Below are 19870 nucleotides of genomic sequence, written 5' to 3' on the forward strand. Positions count from 1 at the left end.
CGTGCACACATGCGGAGCGCGGGGCAGAAGGAGAGGGAGAAACGGGCTCCTCGCTCAGCAGGGAGCCAGACTTGGAGCTCCATCCCAGGATCGTGACCCCAGCGGAAGGCAGCCGCTTATCCGACTGAGCCACCCAGGCGCCCCTTGGTATTTTCAAACCGACAGACTTATCAGAAATCCAAATTTCTAGGTTTTCGGGAAAATCCTGGAGGTCCAACCCCACTAGGCCCCCCAAAAGCCTTCCTCTGCTGACCTAGCCTCCCTGCTGGCCAAATTATAGCACCTGCTTGGGCCCTTTAGCTATTTGAGTAAATAACCCCTGTTACAGTGGAGAGGGAGTGTCATTTATTGCTCCTTTATTTCAAAAAGCTGCCCTTTTGAATGAGTGAACATATTCAAGAATAAGTGCTGAGACATCTTTTCTGGATCACCTGTCTTTAAGTAGCTCATTAAAGTAATAGTCTTATATGTAATACAGACATATAATACAACAAAAGTCCCCTGCCACTCCCCTCTCAAAGAGTATTCCCTTCCAGAGATTTATATCTATACAAACAAGAATATGTACATTCCACTAGACCTGGAGGAAGGCTGGGATATTTGTCAGTTAGGGTCACCTCTGAAACCCCAGCATCTAAGAACCTCACTTGGCACAAAGGAGGTGATTAATAAGTAATTAGTAAAAATATGAATATTTGTTCCAGAACCTAGAATTGGGTCATGAAGAATGAGTAGGAGTTTCCCAGCAAGGGGAAAGGCATTCTCAGCAGAGGGAACAGGAGATGTAAGGACCCAGAGGGATGCCTGAGAGCATATGGGATGAAAGCAGTTCGGAATGGCTGAGGGGATGGAGAGTGTAGCTGAGGCCAGAACTTAAAGGGCCTTCAATTTCCAGCTAAGGAACATGGCCTTTTTCCAGAAAGCAATGGGATGGTTTTAAGCATGGGAGTGACCAGCATGGATTTCTTTGGCTATGGTGAGAAGAGATTGGAGGGGGGTTACCCTCCCAAGGTGGGGAGACTGAATAGAAGGTCATTATGACCAGATGAGAGATAGCAAGACCTAAGCCAGGGAAGTCTCCAGAGGGAAGGGGCATCAGATCTCCCACAGAACAACTAGATATCAGTAATTGATATCTCCCTGTGGGAAGCCTGGGACAGAGCAGTCGAGAGCAGTGTTTTGAGGGCTGGAGGTACCCTACCACTCTCTTGGAGAGGAGAAAACCTGATAAGGACTAAGAGAAAATGGGAAGTCCCAGGGTTGGCCGGGGTAAAGACATGGTCAGAGCTGAAATTGGCATCCATGGTGGAAAGGTGAGGAGAGGAGAAGATGACCTTACTGGAGGTCAGAGTCTGTCACAGGGCCCTTTTAAGGGAGAGACATAAACTGTTGGCACCTGGGCTGCTGGCAGCCCAGGCACAGCTCCTGGCAACTAAGCACACATATTCACAACCTAGCAGTAACTAACTTGACATGTATCCTTGGGCAATTCACTCTCTCTGAGTCTCAGTTCTCTGATCTGTAAAATGGAAATAATGAGCACCGCTCACAAAGAGGTTGTAAGGGCCAAATGAAGTCATGTTGGGAGAAGACCCTGTAAACGGTAAAGCCCTCTATGAAGCCTAGACCCAGACCCATCATGGCACAGCAGACAGACAGGGTCTCCACTGTCATCATATACCCTATAAGCCCCTCACAGACCCATTGCCATTGTCATGCACCTTATTAAGACCACTGCTGGCAATGCTCCAGGCCCAAAAGCAACCCCCAATATATATACCAAATATGACCGAATCCCTCCATCTGGGTGGCCTGGAGAAAAGTGGGAAAAGATGAGGCAGGGCCAGGTGAAGAAGTGTATTAAGTAGGGTGACACTAGCTGCTATCACAGATAGACTCGAATGTATATAAGAGCTCAAAGATTATTCCTCATTCACATAATAGTACAAAGCTAATGTTCTTGGTTGAAGGGTCGCTTGCCTTGTGCCCTAATACAAAGCTCCTGTCTCCTTCCTCCTGTGGCTTCACAATCCCTCACTCTTCTACATTCAGCCAGCTAAGGGTAAAAGAGACAGTGTGGAGGTCATATATTATATAAAAGTCGTGGCCCAGAAATGGCACACATTTCATTCATAATTTAATTGATGGGACTAGTCATAAGGCCACACCTGACTGCAAGTGAGCCTGGGAAAGTAAAGTTTAACCATGTACTCAGAGGAAGAGGACATGAATTTGTGGTGAAGAGTCAGTTTCTGCCACTGAAGGATTCAAGTCACAGCCTGAAAAGGACAGTAGGATAGAGGATAGAAAACAGAAGAGGGGCTCAAAGCAGGGCGGGGAGTGACTTGAGGGCACTAAGCCCATACTTAAGGTAAAACACAAGTCCTGTAGTGGGTGCATGTCTGTGTATGAAAGTAGCAAACTGAGGACTCTGGCTAAAAGTCCTGGGCCGGGGCTGGGAGGCAGCATGTCATTCTTCAGCTGACGGTACCACACCAAGGTGGGATTTTTACTTGAGAATGAATGCACAGGTGTCACACATAGATGCAATCGATCCATTCCCCTGCTCTGGGGAGAAGCATGTGCATACCTATTCCCACATATCGCCAGGGGAGCTGAGCATCTATGTGCCTGTATACAGTTGTGCCTGCCACATGCCCCTGTCCAAGGGACTATATATACACCCAGGGGTTTCTTATGAAGGGAGAGACTGACTATGTGTTTGTAACACTCACACCCGAATAGCCTGTCTGCACATGATTGTGCACACAAGGTGTCCATCTGTCTGTACACTTGGGCACGAGGCTGGGCCTCTCCAAGATCTTATATGGAGATAAGAGGCAGTGCATGTGCATAACTGCCTGGGGGAGGGGTACTGAGTGTGCATATACCCAGCACACATACAGCAGGTGTGAGACCAGTGTGTGCTGAGTAGAGTCCATGTGTGCATATTCAGTACACATGTCCACACGAGGCCTTTACAGTGTGCATAAAGGTGACTAAGTGTGCCCTTAGTCTGTGCGCTCTTCTGTGTGCCCAGACGCAACCCTGGAGCTCCCTGTTCTGGGCCAGACCAGACTGGGCTTCTTCCTGGGCACACACAGTCCTCTTTGATGTGCTGGTGACTGTGTGGGGCGTTTGCCAAGGGCACACTGGTGGCATGTGTATGTGCATGTGAACGTGCCTGTGTGTGTGTGTGTGTGTGTAGGAAGAGGCATTCACTCTCTTAGACCTTGCTTCTTTCTGTGGTTCGGTTTCTATAGAGACACTTCCTGTGGCAGAGAAAAGAGGTAGTGAGCTGTGTTTCAGGATGTAAGGGCCCTCAGGAGCAGAGCTGAGCTCTCTCGTTGCCTGCCTGCCGCCGTGCAAGCTCAGGCCGGGGCTGCCCATGGTCCCCATGGTGGGCACTCCTCCCGGCAGGGACCCGTGAACAGCGGCGGCATGCCGGGGAAGCCCAAGCACCTGGGTGTCCCCAACGGGCGCATGGTGAGTGTGGGCTCCAGGCCAGGCCCGTGGGGAGGGGGTGGGCACACCCAGGGTGGAGCTCAGGAGGCACACCCGGCAGGGCTGGGCAAGAGCCTGCATGCTGCCAGCGGGCAGGAGAAGTTGGGGTACAAACAGGAGCAGGCAGTGGGACCTGGTGCCCTACCCTAGGACCCCCCAGATGACCCTGCTGGACCTGGGGCAACTGTTGAGATGAGAGCAGATACAGTGGGCATAGGCTTCTGGTCCCCACTCTTCCCTCTCCTGCCACTTTGGCACCATCTGGGGCTGCCTACATCCTAGGGCAGCAGGGACACCTGGCATGCCCTTTGACCCCTGCAACCCCCACAGTAGCCCAGACCCCCACATCTCACCTAGCTTCGGCCTTCCCCTCCTCACCCATATCCTGACACCCAAGGTCAGGTAAAGGGTAACCCTCAGTGGGTCACTGCCCTTCAGCTGGACCTGCTCCAGAGGCTTCCTGCCAGAAGGAGTAGTCTTTGGGTGGCCTGGGAAGGGTCAGAGGGGTCAGACCAGCTTGGTGCTGCTTGTCTGTTTTGTTCCTGGGCTACCAGGAAGGGTGGGAATAGCTGGGCCCTAGGATGCCCTGGCTACTGCAGCTGCCCCACCCCCTAAACCCTCTCCCTGGCTGCCTGGCCTCCAAATCAGAGCTGTGCTTGGACAGTCCAGCTTCTTTATTCATTCAGCTGATGGAGCAGGCTGTGTGGGGCCTTCCTTCTCTCCCTAGCATACCACCCCACTTGGCAGAGCCCCAGTCCCTCCTAACAACGCCAGGAAGGCCACACAGTGTCCTAGCCTCTAACCTGGCCCCGGCCTAGGACTATGGGACAAAACCAATCGGTCCAGAGAAACCTGGGTTCCAGCTGTGGCTCCATTATCCCTTACTAGAGGTCCTCTCTGACCCTCAGTTTCTTCACCTGTAAAATGAGGAAATTGGAACAATTCTCAAAGGCTTGTTGATATGATTAAGTGGAATGATGAATATGAGGCCCTTGGCCCACTGTGGGGCCTCTATAAACGTCAGCCCAATGCCTCCCTTCATTCTCAGCCCCTCTTCAAGGGTCCCCTGCCTCATTCAGAAACTGAGGTTTTACCCCACACTCCTGCCTCCTAATTCCAAAGACCTTCCTCCTCCTCTCCTTCTTCCAGTGTCTCTTTATTGCCCAGCCCCAGTTAGCTGGGTAGGAGAGAGGCAAACCCCACCAGGCTGGCCCAGTTCCTCAACTCACTGTCTTTACCATCAACCTAACTTTGAAAGTTCAAGAACTTAAGATCCTCACACTCCGACCCCAGAGGCATGACACTCAGATGTCCAGGCCCAGGAGAATGTCCACTCCCAATCTCACCCCAGAGGGCAGCTGAGTTGGTGCTTCTGAGCAGTGCCCAAAACTGCAGGGCAACTGAGGATGCCTCAAGACAGACCCAGTCTCTGCCCCTCCCATGTCAACTTATGGCTTCTCTGCCCCAACAGCAATCTTTCAGAGGAGGGAGGGCACCCAAGTTCTGCCTCCAGCCCTGGCTCCTTGCAACAACCTTCACACACAGATTTATCTTCAATCTTCACACACACAGACCCCTTCCTGGGTCTGTTCTGAACTCTCCATGTCACCTCTTGGAATCCTGAAGGTCACAGATTGGTTGCTTGCTGGCCACCAGTCAGCTTTCTGAGACCATGCTCGGCTGACATGGGGGGGTGGACAGGCATCAGCAGGGATACACACAGAGACACCTGTGGACCAGGCGTCAAGCTCCTTTCATGAGTTACCTCCCGAGGGTGGCTCAGAGGAGTGACAGGCTGAAGACAGCCAGCAAGTTGAGGGGCATGCATTTGAACCCGACCTCTCTGACTCAATGCCATTGTTCCCCCACCTCCCAGAACTGCCTGGCTCTGTGCTCCCCTGCCTCCCCCTGCCACCACCTCCACCCACGGGCTGCCATTATTCCCTGCTGCAGCAGCTTCATTTGTCAGCCTCGTCTTTCTGCCACTCAGCTTGTCAGGCAGTCGCAATGAAACCTGTCACTTAGAGATGGCTCCCAGCCCCCTCCCAGAGACATCTTTACAGGACCCTGACTACCACATCATTTGTTCAGGCAGTCATTCAGCAGCCTCCATAGGCCTGCTCTACGCTGGCCCTGTCCTGGGCACTGGAGACCCAAACGTGTTGCCCTAACTCCTGCCCTCAAGCAGCTCCCAGTCTGGCAAAGCATAAAGACACAGGTACAAATACCAGAAGAAAATTCAGATTTGAGTAAGAGCCACAGGTCCAGGGTAGAGAAAGCTTGAGGAGGACCTGGGATGGGAGAACTGACTTGTTGGATCATTTTGTGCATTGTGGTACGAAGTTCTTGAAAGCATATGCCATCTGGAAGAGGAGGTAGCATGGGGAAGGGTCTAGATGTGGGGCAACACAGGGTGTGTGTACAGGGACATGGCCTAAGAGGAGGTTGGGCCTAAAGCCTAGAGAGTGGTGGTTATCATATCCTGTCACTCTCAGGGGGCCCAGTTAGCCATTCCACCTGGAGAGACCTTACCATAGCTCTGCCTGCATTCTTGGCATCCAGCCTGGGTTTGTCTCCACAGGGTTGACTCAGGCTGAAGGGAACAGGCACTCAGGGTTCTCTTTGCGTATACCCAGAGAGGATCTTGGGGCCTCAGTTTCCCCAAACTAGGATCAATTGAGATGATGGTACAGAGTGCCAGCACAGAAGATGCTAAGTAAATTGGCTCTCCCTTTGAGGTCTGACCTTTCCAGAGGGTGGAGTTCAAGAGGACCCCCTGGACCCTTTACCCCTGAATGGCTTTGCCCACCTGTGTCCAAAGGGCTGAGGCCCTGGGCCTCCCAGCTCCCCTTGTACATCTCCTGTCTACACAGGGAGGCAGCTTAGTGGGAGGCAGGACTCAGGCTCCAGTTGGGAACACTTTTTTTTTAAGATTTTATTTATTTATTCATGAGAGACACACAGAGAGAGGCAGCAACATAGGTGGAGGGAAAAGCAGGCTCCCTGCAGAGAGCCCAATGTGGGACTTGATCCCAAAACCCTGGGATCACGCCCTGAGCTGAAGGCAGGCTCTCAACCACTAAGCCACCCAGGGACTCGGGAACACTTAGCTTTTAACTTCAGCTCAGCTGCTTCCCTGCTATGCAACTTCTTTGGGTCTAGGTTTTCTTATCTGTAAAACAGGGCTATTAACACCTGCTACACAGGATAACGATTTGAAGATAGAGTGAGAACACAGATGTGTATGTCCGAGAGTGCCTGTCACACAATTAGAGGTCAGCAATGTTGGGCCACTCCACTCTCACCCTAGTATCCTTAGATACCAGTGGCTCTTCCAGGGTCTAAGAAAAAAGGATGCCAAACTGAAGCCTGACCATGGGTCAGGAGTGTCACCTTCCACCACACCCTTCCTCATCATTTCTTCCCCTTTTCTCCCATTCACTTACCACTTCTCCTCAGACAAGCCAGGGTGGGGCAAGGCCAGCCCTCCTCCGCACAACTTCCCCAGGCCCCGGAGCCTGGGCAACCTGGAGCCCTGGTCCGCAGAGCCCCTGACAGCTCTGTACCTGCTGTTTTCACATATGTGCTCATTCTTCCTAGCAGCCCCAAGAAAGTGGGATGCTGAGCCTCATTCTACCCAGGGGGAAAACTGAGGCCCAGAGGTGAGAGTTACTTGCTCATGAATGGTGGAACTGAAACCAGACTCTATCCTAACTCCCTCCCACCTCAGTCCCCACGATCCAGATCAACAACCAGCAGGGCAAGAGGGACTGGCAAAGGTGAACTGCAGGCCACAGAGATGGGGCATTCAGAGGTGAAGGATCTCTGGTGAAGGGAGTGCAGGGCCTCATGGGAGGCAGAGGAGGACTGCTAGGGCCCTAGTGGCTGCTTCTTGGCCCCAGAGCAAGAGGGTGCTTGTGAGAGGGGGCTCAGGTTGGTTCCCTCTACAAATCAGGCTTGCTCTCTGGGAGCTACCAAACTGTAAGGAGAGAGAGGCCTAGACATGGGTGAGCAGAAGTATGGTGGGCTGGAGGGCTCAGGACAACTGGTGTTTGGAGGGGACTGGTGTCGATGAGCCAAGACTGAAGAGCAGTGAGTTCAGTGAGGGGAGCAGGAGCAGATACCCAGCAGGAGAAAGCAGTGAAGCAGGAAACAGGAGTGTGAAGATGTGTGTGTGATAAAGTGTAGGATGGAATGAGGGAGAGGGAAATCGGGGAGGCTATAGGGATTCATTAGTCAGGCCCAGGCTAAGCTTCAGCTATAACCCAGCAACTGCTCCCCCCCACCCCCCAGGCAGGGAGCTCATGAGACCTGGGAGCCAGCCTAAAGACAATGACAGTCAATTCAACATAATGTCAAGAATAAAACAAAATAGGAGTATGGGCTGGCTACAGCCCCAGGTGCCTGGGCCCTATCTGCAGCCCCCACCCGCCCCAGCAGCCACGGGGGCTCTGAGCTAGGGAGAGGCTAAGACTGGGGAAGGAGGGCAAGCAGCAGAGAGGCCAGTGGGTGAGGGGGGAGGGAGGACTAGGAGGCCACCTCAGAGGGGGAGGCAAGATGGTTCCTGGAGGAGCCCTGGACAGAGGATGGTGCCCGCAGCCCTGAGCAGGCAGGACAGGCAGGTGCACCAGAGTGCCAGGAATGGAGGCAGCAGGCTGGGACCCTGGGCTTCAACTCATCATCTTCACGCACCCCCCCCCCCCCGGGAGCTGGGACTTCCTCCAGCAGCCACTGGAGCTGACTCAGAAGAAGGGAAGAAGCTGTCAGATTCGAGGGTGCCGAGGAAGGAGGGTGAGGGCTAGGGTGAGCCCGGTGGGCCAAGGGAGAGCGTGTGGGGAGGGCAGATGCCTGCAGATGGGTTCCACTCCCAGCCACATTCTGCACAAACTTTCGTTCTTCTTCAGCAGCCTCTTACCTCCACATTCCAAGGGGGAGAGGAGGCTCAGGGAGGAGCCCAAAGCCATAAAACTGGGAAAGGTCAGAGCTGGGATTTGAATCTGGGTCTGACAGACCCCAACACCTGTGTTCTTTCCTCTGTCGCGGGGCTAGCAAACTCGAAAGTGGAGCAGGGTCAGACACCAATACTAAGATAACAACAGCAATAACAGTATGGTTCATGCCGGATAGTGTTCTGAGTTCCTTAACTATATATACAGCAACCCTTTAAAGTCAGGAAAAGTATTTACTCCATTTCTATAGAAAAAGAAATTGAAGCACAGAGAGATGTAGCGCCTTATCCAAGATCACACAGCACAACCTGGAATTCAGGCAGTCTGGGGGCAGTGTCTCTCGCCATAAGTAATATAAATGCATCAAACTGGCCTCAGAGACCCCTAAAAAGAACATAAGGCCCATCTAGGGAAGGCAATTGCTGCTGAGTGCCAGCCAAAGTTATCATGCTGGGAAGTAGTTTATATAAGACCCCTGATTTTTAAATGTGGGAAACACTTTTAAAAATGAGGGGCACAGGGATCCCTGGGTGGCACAGCGGTTTGGCACCTGCCTTTGGCCCAGGGCGCGATCCTGGAGACCCTGGATCGAATCCCACATCGGGCTCCCAGTGCATGGAGCCTGCTTCTCCCTCTGCCTGTGTCTCTGCCTCTCTCTCTCTCTCTCTCTCTCTCTGTGACTATCATAAATAAATAAAAAAAAATTTTAAATGAGGGGCACCTGGGTGGCTCAGTCAGCTAAGTGTCTGCCTTCGGCTCAGGTCATGATCCCAGTCCTGGGATGGAGCCCCACATCAGGCTCCATGCTCGCCCAGGAGTTGGCTTCTCCCTCTTCCTCTACCCCTTCTCCTGCTCATGCTCTCTCTCTTGCTCCATCTCTCTCTCTCTCTTTCTCTCTCTCTCAAATAAATAAATACGATCTTTAAAAGTAAATAAATAAACTAAAAATGAAAAAAATGTCCTACATACTTGCAGGCCAACTCTGGCCCACAGATGTGGGATCTGAGTGTTCCTAGGTGAGAGTGGGGAGCAAAGAGGGAGATTCCAGCTGGAAGGGCAGGGAGAGGCTTCCTGGGAGAGATGTTTGCAGGCCTGTTTCCAGTGGGGATGTAACAAAGGGACAGGTGGTAGAAACTCCTGTGACAGGCCTAGTGAGAATATAGGATGCTAGAGAGAAGGAGAACTTGGGGATAATTGAACTCAGGTGGTGGGAAGAAAGACAGGAAGGATGTAGGGAAATGGGTTCAATGCCCTGATTTGGTGGTGGCAGAGGTGGCTTCCTTTGGGACTGGCTGAGTTGGAAGGGCTCATAGGACATTTGGGCAGAGATGTTAGCAGGAAGTTGGCTATATGGGTTTGGATCTGGAAGGGAGATGTAGGAGGGGGAAAGGGCAAGGAGTGGTAGAGGCCACCTTGTGTGGGTAGGCGATGAGGAGGAAGCTGGAGGAGCTGCTAGGAAGGTAGGAAGGACCGAGGGAAATCACTGCAAGAGTCATTTTGAAAGGAGAGTTTCTATTTCACTAATGGTTGGGATTCCCAGAGAAGTTGAAGTTGTGTGTGGGGTGGGTGTGGGGTAAGGATGGAGTTGGTCTCTATAGCAATACTATTCACAGTGTGGTCTAGGGACCAGTGCATCAGCATTGCCTGAGACCTTGTTGGGAATGGAGAGTCTCTGGCCGCATCCTGGACCTGCTGAGTTTGAATCTCCAGAGGTGGGCTCCTACTGGTTATTTCAGTGCACACTAGAGTCTAAGAATGACTGTTCTACACTATAAAATAGCATCCTGGAACCAGCCTAAGGTGGAGTGGGGCCCGGGGTCTCTCAGGGTCTTCCTCTCCAAGAGGAAACAGTTACAACAAAGAGATCACTGGCTAGAGACACCAGCAAACATCCATACAGCACTTACCACATGCTGGCCACTGTTCTAGATGCTAGAAATCTATTAAACTGATTTGATCCTCACAACAGTCCCAGGAAGTAAGCTACTATTATTATCATCATACACGATTTGCAGATGGAGACAAGCAAGTAACAAGTCACACAGCTTATAAATGGCAAAGACAAGATTCAAAGTCTATGCTGATAACCCACCATGCTGTACACCTGGGCTTACCTAGCACGTGCTGAGGGAGGAGGGAACCAGGAGCAAATAGAAAGTAACTGGCATAAGTCCCAGCACACAGTGGTTTGCACATGATGGAAGGGGAGCCAGGAGGAGCCAGAGCAAAATGCTGAGCAAGCAGTGACCTGGCTGGGAATGGCCAACCCGGTCCTCCAGGGGGAGGAGAACACTACTCCAGTCCTGGGGTCTGAACCCAGAACTGTCCCCTTGAGAATCCACCCGGAGCTCTGACTGCCTACCTTGGGTCTCTTATAGGTTCTGGCTGTCTCAGATGGAGGTAAGTGACAGAGGGTATGGAGGAGGCTTGCTTGGGGTGGGGGAGGGTATGTGGAAACAGGGTGGGGTCTCTGTCACTTGCTGTCTTTCCAGGGAAAGTACCTACAGATGGGGTTGGGCCAGGGGCTGGGGAAGGCCACAAAGTTCACCGCCCCTTGTCCATCCACCTACAGAGCTGAGCAGCACGGCAGGGCCTCAGGGCCAGGGCGAGAGCCGAGGAAGCTCCCTCAGTATCCACAGCCTCCCCAGTGGCCCCAGCAGCCCCTTCCCCACCGAGGAGCAGCCTGTGGCCAGCTGGGGCCTGTCATTCGAGCGGCTGCTGCAGGACCCACTGGGGCTGGCTTATTTCACTGTAAGCCTTGGGGCGGGATTGGGAGGGCAGATGGCAGTGGCCACTATGGTGTGTGTTGCAGGGGTGGGCAACGGGCATGGGAGAGGACGTGGATGGAGCTTCAGGCTGGCCAGAATGGTATTCCTCTGTTGGCTGCCTCCTCTGGCCTTTCTTTGGCACCTTCTTCCTCTTCTCTCAGCAGGGACCTTTCCTTGTCTCTGCCTCTCATTTTCTTTCTACGCCTTCCAATCTGGCCCCATCTGTCTGTCTGGGCCTATCTGCCTGACTTGGCTTCTTGGCCCTATCTCTATCCCAGTGTCTTTGATGGAATTCCCTGACCGGGTCTCTGTGCCTCTGATTTCCTCCTTCTCTGCGCCAGGAGTTCCTGAAGAAGGAGTTCAGCGCCGAGAATGTCACTTTCTGGAAGGCCTGCGAGCGCTTCCAGCAGATCCCGGCCAGCGACACGCAGCAGGTGAGGGAAGGGGAGCGGGGGCGGAGTGGTGGGACCGGAGCTGGGCCAAGCCCTGGGCCATGCCCCTCATCTTTTCTTGTCCCTCCTCCAACAGCTTGCTCAGGAGGCGCGCCACATCTACGAGGAATTCCTGTCTAGCCAGGCGCTGAGCCCAGTGAACATCGACCGGCAGGCCTGGCTAGGCGAGGAGGTGCTGGCCGAACCACGACCGGACATGTTCCGCGCGCAGCAGCTCCAGGTCAGGGTCTCCCACGGCCTCGCGGGGCTAGGGGGCGTGGCCTTGGAAGAAGGCGCAAGAGGCGGGGCCAGGCCCGGGGGCGGAGTCTAGCGGAGGCTGGGCGGGGCCAAGAGGGGGCGGGGCGGGGCCGAGGAGTCGGGTGGGAGGGGCTAAAGCCTTTCCGGCCGGATTGGGACCCGGCCAATACTCAGGGCTTGGGGAGGCGGGCTGCGAGCCAAGCGCCGCCCCCGCCCCGCCCCGCCCCGCCCCGCCCCCGGCTCACCTTCCCCGCGCGGGACCTGCAGATCTTCAACCTGATGAAGTTCGATAGCTACGCGCGCTTCGTCAAGTCGCCGCTGTACCGCGAATGTCTCCTGGCGGAGGCCGAGGGACGTCCCCTGCGGGAACCTGGATCCTCCAGCCCGGGCAGCCCTGACTCCACGAGGAAGGTGCGGACGAGGGGCTGGGGGAAGCGGGGGCCAGGTGCAGATCTGTAGGGGTGTGCCCCTGGTCTGCAGGCGAGCTGGAGCCCGGCCTGGCGCCAGCGCCTTTCCTGTACCCGCAGAAGCCGAAGCTGAAGTCTGGGAAGTCGCTGCCTCTGGGCGTGGAGGAGTTGGGGCACCTGCCGTCCGCTGAGGGCTCTGGGGGTCGCCCGCTCCGGAAGTCTTTCCGCAAGGGTGAGGGTTGGAGGCCATAGAGAAGAGTTGCGGTGGGAGCTCGGGCAAGCTTTGATAATTCTTCCTTCCTCCTACTTTGTTCCATAGACATCTGTAAATCTGTGAAAACCGAAATAGAGATCCCTGTTGACCATCACGTTTCCCTGGTGTTTTGGTTTCCAGGCTAGACCCCAGAATTTTAGGAAGCCCTCTTAGTAGCAACACTTCCATGGTCCCAGGCCACGTTAGACTCCTGCGAGAGGGCTCCAGCCAGATCCACCTAGTTGTGGAGAAAGGGGTGTAGGGAGGAGGGGCTGTTCTGCTCACTGCTCCCTCTCTCGTAGAACTGGCAGGTGGGGCTCCTTTGCGCAGAGAGTCCCAGGGCTCCCTCAACTCATCTGCCAGCCTGGACCTTGGCTTCCTTGCCTTTGTCAACAGCAAATCTGAGGTGAGCCAGCTGCTGGGAGGAGATGAGGTGCAGGCCAGGGCCACTACTCACTCACCTTTGTGGGGCTGCCATCATTTCTAGTCATGGTCCCCACTTCCACCTCCCTCCTACCAAGCCCTCATACTCCTTACTTTCTTCCTGTCCCCACCACATTGGGCCCCATGCATGGCAAGGGTATACATTCTCTTTGTGTGTGTGCACATGTGGGTGCCTAGGTGTACACAGCAGGTGTATATGGGCCGGTGGGAGGACCTATATCTGGGTGCCCCTACGTCTGAGTGAGCATATACATGTTGTAGGAAGAGTGTCTTTGCCTGCCTAAAAGTGTACCCTTAGGTATGTGTGTGCATGTATGTGTGTGCCCCAGTGAGTTTACCTGTCTGTGTACCTCTCTGCATGTCCCTGAATGTGTACATATGACCTTCCCTCTGCTCCTGTCCTGAATCAGAGCCACCGGAAGAGCCTTGGGAGCACAGAAGGTGAGAGTGAAAGCCGGCCAGGGAAGTACTGCTGCGTGTACCTGCCAGATGGCACAGCCTCCTTGGCCCTGGCCCGACCTGGCCTCACAATCCGTGCCATGCTGGCAGGCATCTGTGAGAAACGAGGTCTCTCTCTACCTGACATCAAGGTCTACCTGGTGGGCAATGAACAGGTGTGAATCTGGCCTGGTCCCCAACTCTCTCTTCCTGATCCTGACTCCAACCCCATTCCTCTCTCTGTTCAGCTGTGACCTCAATCCCAATTCCATTCCTATCCTCACTCCCTTCCTAATTCTAGTCCCCAACACAACCGTTCCCTCCCCCCATGCCCAATTCCAAAGCAACCCAGCACCAATTCCTCAAATTCAGGCTTCCAGTCTCATCCCATGAAAATCTTATCCCCTCCCCCCACTCACCCTCACCCAGAGCTTCCAGCACACCCGTCATCTTCACTGTGATGCTCTAGGGAGGTAGAGTGGAGGAGAACCACTGCCAGAGCTGGGTTTCTCCCATCACTCTGAGAGTTCCTACTGGCCATCCTTGAAATGGCCATAAGGGACATCCAAATGCACCTAGCCCAAGAAAAACTTTCCTTGAGATGCAAACTAGCATTAAGCTTTAAAGAGGAGTCTAAGGACAAACTCAGTTTAAACTGAACCAGCCCGTAAGGGAGGGGAATCTAAAGAAAGAATGCTCTGTTCTAGGGAGACCCTACAGGATTTCATTCACCCAGACAAGACCTAAGGCCCTGCCAGGTGGGTGGGCAGAGGGACCCAGGCCCGAGCTCTGTCTTCCAGATCCATAGGCTAGAAGTGAGCCAGGCAGGATGTGATCAGGGAAGAGAAGTTGAAGCTTCAGAGAGTTTCTGGGGGAAGGTAGGCTTTTCTGGCTGGTTCCAGGAAGGCTTCATGGAAGAGGCAGCTGTTGAAGGGAGAAGGAGGATATGGAAGAGTTTGCCTGGCAGAGCTGTTGGGAGAGGATATTCTAGGCAGAGGAAACAGCTTAAGTGAAGTCCTAGATGTGGGTAAGAAATGCAGGTCAAGTTCCAGGACCTGGAGAATGGGACTGTGAGGGCAACTGTGGGAGGAGCTCTGCCCACTCAGGCCACCCATGCAGCCTCTGAAGCCCAGCCGGGCATTCACGACTGCTAAATATAATTCCCCACCCACACTCCACCTGTCCCTGCAGCACATCATTGGCCTATCCCTGAAGAGGCTGCCTCCCTGCCCTGGGCTGGCAGTGGGGCCTATAGGGGCAGTAGTTACTACACCTATTGTTTATGTATCTACTGTGTGCCAGGCCCTGCGCCAGATACTTCACATCCTTCTGGCCTCACAGCGGTCTTGGGGGAGGGGCTCTTGTTGCAGTGAGGAGACAAGGAGTATCCTTAGTAGATGGGGATGGAGAGAAGTAGACAAGGCCTGGGTAGCTGATCAAAGGTGGGTGATGAGGAAGGAAATGCATCCAGCTGGTCTGGTTGAGTTTCACATGCCTGAGACACAAGACAGCAACTGTCCCAGAGGCAGGTCCTGGCCTGGCCTAGCCTGGGAAGAGGTAGCTCCATGATCCAGAACCTAGTCCTGCTCCTTATCCAAGCAGCCCCATTACCATTCGTGCTCACCCCACTCCCATGCTTCCTATAACACCATTTCTTTTCCAAAGCTGTCCAGCCTTTTTGCCACACTTTTGCCTGGACTTGGGCATATTAGGCTCCAACTCCAGCCAGCTGTCTTATTCCATTTGCATCTCTACCACCTACCTGCCCATTGGCTCATCCCTCTGACCCAGTGGGGGCCATGGGAGGAAGTGAGGTGTTTCCCTCAGATCCTGGGGCTGGCTGGGGGTGGCAAGGGAGGGACTCTAAGACCTACCCGGCATCTGTAGAAGGCCCTGGTCCTGGATCAGGACTGCACCGTGCTGGCGGATCAGGAGGTGCGGCTGGAGAACAGGATCACCTTTGAGTAAGTGCCTCTCCTCCCAGGCTTGGGTCCTGGGTCTCAACACCTGTTTGGGCTCCAGTTCAGGCTGTTGTTCTACCTCTCAGGTCCCGCCCCTGGGGCTAATGGCATCCCTGAGGCTAAGGGTTCACCCCGAAGTTATCCCACCTCCCCAGTTGAGGCTCCGCCCCTCTTGGACCTATCCCTGGTGGGTTGGGGGAGAGGTAGGTCCGCTCTCCACCCTTCTGCAGTGCGAGGGTCCCATGCAGGCTCGAGTTGGTGGCTCAGGAGCGCGTGGTGCGGATCTCCGCCAAGTCCACCAAGCGGCTGCAGGACGCGCTGCAGCCCATTCTGGCGAAGCATGGCCTGAGCCCGCAAGAGGTGGCACTGTGCCTGGTAAGGGGGAAGGAGAGGCGGGGGGGGGGGGGGGGGGGGGGGGCGCGGGGGGGGGGGACACGACAGCGGGGCAGGGGAGGGGCGGCAGGGAGCGGGCTGCTGACTTGTCCCCACAGCCTGGTGAGAAGCAGCCGCTGGATCTGGGGAAGCTAGTGAGCTCAGTGGCCGCCCAGAGACTGGTTTTGAACACTCTTCCAGGTAGAGAAACAAAGGCCCGGGGGCTTGGTCCCTGGACGTGGCTGTGGCCCAGAAGGAAAGGGGTCCAGGTAGGAGACAAACACTAACGGTGGCACTCTCTGCCACAGGTGTGAAGACTCCCCAAATTGGAGACATACCCCAGTGCTTCAGCCAGGTGAGAGAAAGGGCTCTCCCTTCTCCCCACTGTACCTCCCCTCCCAGCTGTGGCTCTGACTCCACATTCTTACAGGGCAGCCAGCCTAGAACCCAGAACAAGGCCACCCACCGTCCTCCACTGTCCCTCAACTCACTGGCTGAGGGGCCTGGTAGTAGCACTGGGAAGCGGCAGACCTGTGACATTGAAGGTACTTTGAGGATGGTGAGAGCTAGGGACCAGAAGCATTGGGGATCATTGAAAGTGGGTGCTGTGGAGAGAGACTTGAGCTAAGTCAGGGACCTGTATGTCTTTGGGGCCTGGAAGGGTGTCCATTGGGGTTGGGGGACCAGAGGTCCTGAAGGGTGGAAGGGGGTTAGGAAGGCTGTGGTCATAGTAAAGGCAGCAGGATGGTAGTGGGCTGGCTGAGGCAGATCAGTGGGCCTCTTGACTCTGTGGCCACCCCTAGGCCTGGTGGAGCTGCTGAATCGGGTACAGAGCAGTGGAGCCCACGACCAGAGGGGCCTTCTTTGCAAAGAGGACCTGGTGCTTCCAGAATTTCTGCAGCTGCCTGCCCAAGGACCCAACTCTCAAGAGGCCCCACCACAGACTGAATCAGAGGTCCAGCCCAAGGGGGACACCTCAGACTCCACTGCCCACTCAGCCCTCTGATGACTGCCCAACAGTCCAGGCCAGCTGCATGGCACCTGGCGGGCCAAGCATGCTGTGGGCCCACTCTGCATGCCCTGTCTGTGCCATGAGTGTCCTTGGCCCCTTCCTGCCATGGGCAGGCCCGCAGGAAGAGCTGGAAAGGGGTGGCGAGCAGGCTCAGAGGAGCCACACCCCACAGCTGCCACCACTTCGTCCCTCATAGGTTTGTTCACCCATCCCTTGCTGCCAGGTCACTAAGGGGAGGTGGGCCTGGCCTCCCCAGTACAGGCATGCCCAGCACAGAGGGGCAGCGTTGGCAGTGCCAGCCTTCCCACCCTGTGCTAAGCCTCAGCAGGGAGCAGGAGGAAGGGCTGGCCCCTCCTCAGGGAGCTGGTATGAGTAAGGCTTGGGGGTGTAGGCGGGCAGCCCCTTACTTTACTCACATAGGCTGCTGGATGTATGGATTTTGCAGTTGGCCTGGGGCAGCTGGGTTTGTCCTGGATGTACAATATTGTTATTATAATAGTAATTATTATTCTCCTGTGAGGTGTGTTCCTTGTGTGCCAGTCTACCTGGTGTACCCCCGCTAAACTGCACTGCCTCTGTCACCAAGGTCAGTGCCAGGAAGCCCTTGGGGACCTCAGAATATGCCCCCTAACTTCCTGTTGTCAGAACTTCTCTTCCTGACTGCACAGAGTATTTGGGGTGTGAATATGAGAGACAGAGCTGGGGAGGGAAGGAGAAGGGGGGAGGGAGAGGGAGGACGGGGAGGGAGGGGAAGAACCCTCCAGGGAGCTGTGCCTCTGCCACCCGTCATCATGCTGTTCCTCAGTCTCTGGATCTGAGTCAAGGACAGCATCTGATTATTGTCCTCTGCTTCTCCTGGTGCTTGAGTGTGTCTCTGCAGACATGTCTGTGGGCTCCTCTGGATGCATTAAAGTCTTGTGGAGGATACTTACTGGTCGTTGTGGTAAGGGCAGGTTTTGTCCCTTGCCTGCTTTGGCTGGGTGGTCGTCCCTGTCCCTAGGCAGCCCTCATAGGGAGGGGGAGCAGGAAGGACCTCCCAGAAGGAGGACCCAGTGTGTGGGCAGAGATGCCAGACTCAGTTTCGGTGCCACTGAGACAGAGGAAACGGGGAGACGTGGGAACCTCAAAAGGACACCTGGGGAGTGAGGGGCCCTCCTGCCCCCCTTAGGTCAAACTCTCTTCCCTACTCCAGTTCTTTGTGCTTGCTGTCCCCTCTGCCAGGAACTGTGTCCCCACCCGCATCATGGCACCTCACTCTTTAAAATCCTGGGAGAGATCAGTGGGGCCCACTGGCCCACCTCCTTTCTCCAGAAGTCAAACCCAAGCCTTTCTCGGGGGTCTTCAGCCCTCTGCCCCCTCTGCCCATTTTGCTTGGCTGGGTTGACCAGACCCCCTAGCTGCTGAGGTGGGCTCATGACCCAGGCCTGGTCAATCAGAGTGTGGTACGAGACTGATCCTCTGACGCCAGTGAAAATTCCAGTCCTGGTCATCTACCACTTCCTGGGGATTTGAACAGAGGACAGGCAGGGAGAGAACCTGTGAGTGAATGAAGCCAACACAGGAGAGCAGGATAGAGATGGGAGGAAATTCCTGAGAAAATTTCTCTGAACACCTAAATTCACCCATGCCTGAAGTCAACTACCCCTAGACATTCTCATGTAGGCAGGCCAAAATATCCTTTCTGTGTGCATGTGCTTGTGACTCTGAGTGTGTTTTCTAAGGCCTATAACCACAAAAGTCCTGCTTCATTGTTTAGCTTGAACACCTTGGTGGAAACTTCCCTGGTCACCTGATGCTGTGGTCTAAATGTTTGTGTGTCCCCACCACCACCACCCCCACACCAAAATTAATATGTTGAAATCTCAGTCCCAAGATGATGGCATTAGGAGGTGGAGTCTTTGGGATGGGCTCCATCATGAGGGTGGTTACTAACCTTATAAAAGGGACCCCAGAGGGTTCCCCCACACCTTCCACCCTGTGAGGACGGAGCAAGAAGCAGGCTGTCTACAAGCTAGAAGAGGGCTTCCATAGACACCAAATGTGCTGACACCTCCATCCTGGACTTCCAGACTCCAGAACTGTGAGGAATAAATTTCTGTTGATTATAAGCCACCCAGTTTCTAGTATTTTTGTTGTAACAGCCCAAATAGACTGATACCAGATATGAAGTACTCCCCAACTTTGTTCTCTACCATGCTGTCCAGTTTTCTTCCTTCATGGTGCTCATCCCACTCTGTAATGACCATGCCCTGATGGCAGTGACCTTGTCCATCTTAGTCACTGCTGTATCCCTTTGGCCTAGTGGGAAATGATTCCACAGCTTCAGATAGACCCAGTGAAGGAAGCAGGAACAACAGGGCAGTGGGGGTCCTGGACAGGGGACAGCATAGCACCAGGATCACAGTCTGTGGCCAGATGGGGGTAGGGAGACAAACTTGTACCACTTCCCCAATCGGCTATAGAACATCCCTTATACATCCTGGGCCCTGGGGCTTCTCCCTTGGGGGCAGAGACACTTTCCATGTGCCAGGATAGAGAGTTGGGAACATCAAATAAGACATGGGTATCTTCCCAAAGTTGGCAGATCCTACAGGCAAGCCTACCCTTCACCCACCCCTGCCTTTCTCCAGACCCAGCAGTGATGCCTACTACTCTTACGGACCAACAAATGCGATTGCCCCATGATAGAGGAGGTCGTGAGTCAGGTGGAAGAGCCTCTATAGATGTTAGCTCCTGTAGCAGGGAGGAAAATTCACATCAACTCAGGCCCCCAAGTTAGGCGTGTTCCATCCTTTTATCTCATTTTTATCCTCATGACAAAATAGCCTGGTGGGGATGACTCTAAGGCTACAGGAGGGGAAGTGACTAGTCCAGGATCCTGTAAGGAATTTATTGCTGGAGTTTGACCAGCACACGGGCTGTCTGAGTTAGGGACACACACCAGGGAGGGCCCATATGCTGTAGGAACTCTTGATGGGAAGCCAGTACCCTCTCATGGGAGGATACATTGATATGGCTGCTCTGGGGAGCTGCTTGGGAGTTTCTGCTAAAAATTAAAACCACATAGCATGTG

General features: G+C 54.3%; 1 protein-coding gene across 1 annotated transcript; it reads left to right on the forward strand.

Moving 5' to 3' along the window:
- The first annotated feature begins 3329 nt into the window (after positions 1-3329).
- On the forward strand, positions 3330-17495 carry RGS14 (regulator of G protein signaling 14). Its single transcript, XM_055325916.1, has 15 exons — positions 3330-3486; positions 10832-10853; positions 11026-11204; positions 11563-11655; positions 11750-11893; positions 12178-12321; positions 12438-12549; positions 12873-12976; positions 13425-13628; positions 15340-15416; positions 15662-15788; positions 15905-15986; positions 16094-16140; positions 16216-16330; positions 16589-17495. The coding sequence occupies exons 1-15, from the start codon at positions 3442-3444 to the stop codon at positions 16789-16791; spliced, it is 1698 nt and encodes a 565-aa protein (XP_055181891.1). The 5' UTR covers positions 3330-3441; the 3' UTR covers positions 16792-17495.
- The last annotated feature ends 2375 nt before the right edge of the window (positions 17496-19870 follow it).

Source organism: Nyctereutes procyonoides, unplaced genomic scaffold (genome assembly GCF_905146905.1).
Source record: "Nyctereutes procyonoides isolate TBG_1078 unplaced genomic scaffold, NYPRO_anot_genome, whole genome shotgun sequence".
Lineage (NCBI taxonomy): Eukaryota > Metazoa > Chordata > Mammalia > Carnivora > Canidae > Nyctereutes > Nyctereutes procyonoides.